At 41.1% G+C, this 3682-nt stretch overlaps 1 protein-coding gene across 1 annotated transcript; it reads right to left on the minus strand.

Annotated features, from left to right (window-relative positions):
- Positions 1 to 1903: 1903 nt before the first annotated feature.
- LOC114039501 (olfactory receptor 4D1-like) lies at positions 1904 to 3611 on the minus strand (the record flags this gene model as incomplete). Its single annotated transcript, XM_027857264.1, has 2 exons — positions 2713 to 3611; positions 1904 to 1931 (listed from the first exon to the last, which is right to left on the minus strand). Coding segments are annotated over exons 1-2 (927 nt in total), but the record flags the coding sequence as incomplete, so codon positions are not given.
- Between the last annotated feature and the right edge of the window lie 71 nt (positions 3612 to 3682).

Raw genomic sequence — 3682 nt, forward strand, 5'->3', positions numbered from 1 at the left:
TGTAATATGGGGGTAGTATTATTGGCTCTACATAACTTTTATGGTTGAAGGAACCATACATGTCCCAAAGTGCGTGTGTATGAACCACTTTGAATGGCATCGTGGCAAGATTGCAGGACTTGATTTCCATTGGGGTTGAAATTCTATCTCTGAGGGGCAGATAGGTGGTGCATTGGAGAGAACACCAGCCTTTGAGTCAGGAAGACCTAAGTTCAAACCCAGCCTCAGACACATAACACTCACTAGATGTGTAACTCTGGGCAAGTCACTTAACTCCAACTGCCTCACACAAAAAAAAGAAGAAAAAGAAAAAGGAAATTCTATCTCTGAAGCTAATTGTCTAGGGGTGGGGAACGTGTGTCTTCAAGGCCACATATGGACCTCTAGGTCCTTGAATGTGGCCCTTTGACTGGATCCAAACTTCACAGAACAAATCCCTTAACAAAAGCATTTGTTCTGTAAAACTTGGATTCAGTCAAAAGACCACATCCAAGGACCTAGAAGGCCACGTGTGGCCTCAAGCCTCTCCCCTGTTCCGTTAATGAGTCACACCATCTCAATGAGACCAGTCTCCTCTTCTGGGAAATAAAGACAACAATATAATGCCATATACCCTATTCCAGACAGTTATGAGGAAAGTGCTCTGGAATCTTATAACATAATATAAATGTATATTATTAATTTAAATTATTATGTATCCTACATCCCATCCATTTTAAATATATTATTACATCATATTATTAATTTAATTTATTTCATTATGTATCATCTTTCCCCTTGAAACTCTGTTTCTGACTTTCTGGATTTTATCATATTTCCCCTGCTGCCTCTCTCCCTGGAATTTCCCTTCACCTTTCTAGTCTCTTTCTCCCATTGATGAGTTCCTCCAATTTGGGCAGGATCCCAGACTAGTCATTTTTAATTCCTCTCCTACTTCTGCTCTTAACTGTCAAGATTTTGCCACCCTGTCTCAGCTATCTTCTCACCTAGAAAATCCCTCCACTCCTCCTTTCCACTTCTCTTTCCCATGCATGAGTTCCTCTCTAAGCCTCCTCTTTGGGGAGGGGCCCAGACCAGTCATCCTCTATTCCTCTCCTGCTTCTGCTTATGACTCTTTAGACTTAGCCACCATGCCTAGCACATAGTAAGTTCCTAATAAATGCTTGTTGCCTGCTTATCTGCCGTTATTGTGTCATATTTACTCCAAAATGGTTCTTTCTGGGGTACTTATTCAAAGAAACACACACACACACACACACACACAGGAGAGAAAGACAATGACAGAAGTAGAAATAGATAAAAGGACTAGAAACAGACTTACAGAATTGTAGATTATGGTCATTTAGTCTAGCTCATATACCAAAAAGAATCTTCATTACAACATACCCAACAAGTGGTCCTACACTCTACCAGAAGGTCTTCAGTGAGGGGCAGCCCACTACCTCCTGACATAATGCATTTGATTTGGGGATGGCATTAATTTTTAGGAAGTGTATTCCCTAATGACAAGGCTTAATTTGCCACTTTTCAACTTCCACACATTGTTCTAGCATGTCAAGATCTTTCTGAATCCTGGTTGTCATCCAATTCAAGAATAGCAGAAGTAGCCTTATTAAACATTTTACTAAATTCCTTGTTAACTATATTACTACATTCTCTTGATCTGCCAGTTTTGAAATACTGTCCACAAAGAAAATGAAGTTAACCTAAGAACTTTTTCTCAATGAAGCCATACCAGTTCTGCTTGATTAACACTTTCTTTTCTAGATATTTGCTAACCATCTCTTTAATGTTTAGTTCTAGCATTTTGCCAGGATCGAGGTCAAGTTTACCAACCTGTAGTTTGCAGACTCTTTTCTCTTTCCTTTTTTGAAAACTAGGAAACCTCTGCCCTTTGACAGGCCTTCAGGATCTCTTGCCTTCTCCACAATCTTTCAAATATCATGGACATCTCAGCAGTGATATCCACCAGTCCTTTTGGTTGAAACACAGAGAAATCACTAGAGGCAGAGAGATAAAGACAAAAACAGAAATAAAGATAAAGACACAAGGAAGACAGACAGACATTTGTGGAGAAGACCTCAAAGTTACATTCTTTTCTTCATAACTGGTTCACCTTAGGCATCTCACATACACCCTCTGGGTCTCAATTTTCTTGTCCACCCCAAGCCCTCCATATTGGGCATGAAGCCTCCTGAACTCCTCTTAGAAAAGTCATCTGAATAACAGAAGAATTATTAGAAAGAAGAATAATATGTTCCACAACCCTACAAAAAAGCACTTAGGAGATAACAGAAGAGACAAATTTGCTCAGACATGTCTAGGATATGAGTTTACAGAATCAGTACAGTGTAACTTTAGTGTGATAGGAGAGAAGAGACAAGAGGAAGTCATTTGTCTGTGTAACTTGTATTGATGCCACAAGTACTATTTACCATAATCAATACACTATGAATAGGAGAGTTTATATTTCTCTTCTAAGAGTGGTGCAGAATTCTTACATAAAAATCCTATTCATCTTTTTCTCACAACATGCCTATGCACAACATCGGGGAGAACTATAAAATTAGAGTAGGTGGTAAGGGAGACAGAGGATATAGTTGCCCATTTTCTATATGGGTGAATCTAAGGTGGGAAGAGGTGAAATGACTTACCCAAAGTCAACTAGCATGAATTTCACTCATTCTACAGATCACTGGATACTTTCCTAACCTCTTAATGGCAGATCTCATCTCCTGATTCCTAAGGGTATAAATCATGGGCTTAAGCATGGGAGTGATGACTGTGTAGCTGATGGAGACAGCCTTGTCCATAGGGAAGGAGGTGAAGGGACGGGCATAGATGTAGATGCATGGCACAAATATCAAGGATACCACAATGATGTGGGTGGTACAAGTGGAAGAGGCTTTGCGCCTTGCCTCCCTTGAGTGAAATCTCAGCATCACCAAGATGACTGTGTAGGAAGCCAGAAGGATGAGGAACCAAATAAGAACTAACATCCCACTGTTGGTAATCATGAGGAGCTCCAATAAAGAGGTATCTGTACAGGCAAGTCTCAAAACTTGGGGGACATCACAATAAAAGTTATCCAGGATGTTGGGGCCACAGAAAGGCAAGGGCAGCAGGAGAACAAGCTGGACAATGGAGTGGACAAAGCCTCCTGCCCAGGCAGCCGCCACTAGCCCAAAACACATCTGAGAGTTCATGATGGTGAAATAATGGAGGGGCCGGGAGATGGCAATATAGCGGTCAAATGCCATCACTGAAAGGAAGAAGACTGTAGCACCCCCTAGGAAATGGAAAAAGAAGATCTGGATCATGCAGCCCTGGTAGGAAATGGTTTTGGCCTCAGACAGGAAGTCAACCAGCATCTTGGGAGTAGTGACAGATGAAAAACAGAAGTCTATAACAGCCAGGTTATGAAGAAGGAAATACATGGGAGTGTGCAGTCGAGTGTCAGAGATCACTATAGTTATAATGAGGAGGTTTCCCATAGCAGTTGTTATGTAGACAATCAGGAACACAAGGAATAGAAAACCCTGCAGTTCCTGAGCCTGTGAGAGTCCCAGGAAGACAAACTCAGTCACACTGGTGAGGTTCCCTGCTTCCATAGAATCTTTCTAACACACCTAGAGAGAAAACACATCATTAAAACACACACACACACACACACACACACACA

The sequence above is a fragment of the Vombatus ursinus genome, unplaced genomic scaffold (genome assembly GCF_900497805.2).
Source record: "Vombatus ursinus unplaced genomic scaffold, bare-nosed wombat genome assembly UNPS02011944.1, whole genome shotgun sequence".
NCBI lineage: Eukaryota > Metazoa > Chordata > Mammalia > Diprotodontia > Vombatidae > Vombatus > Vombatus ursinus.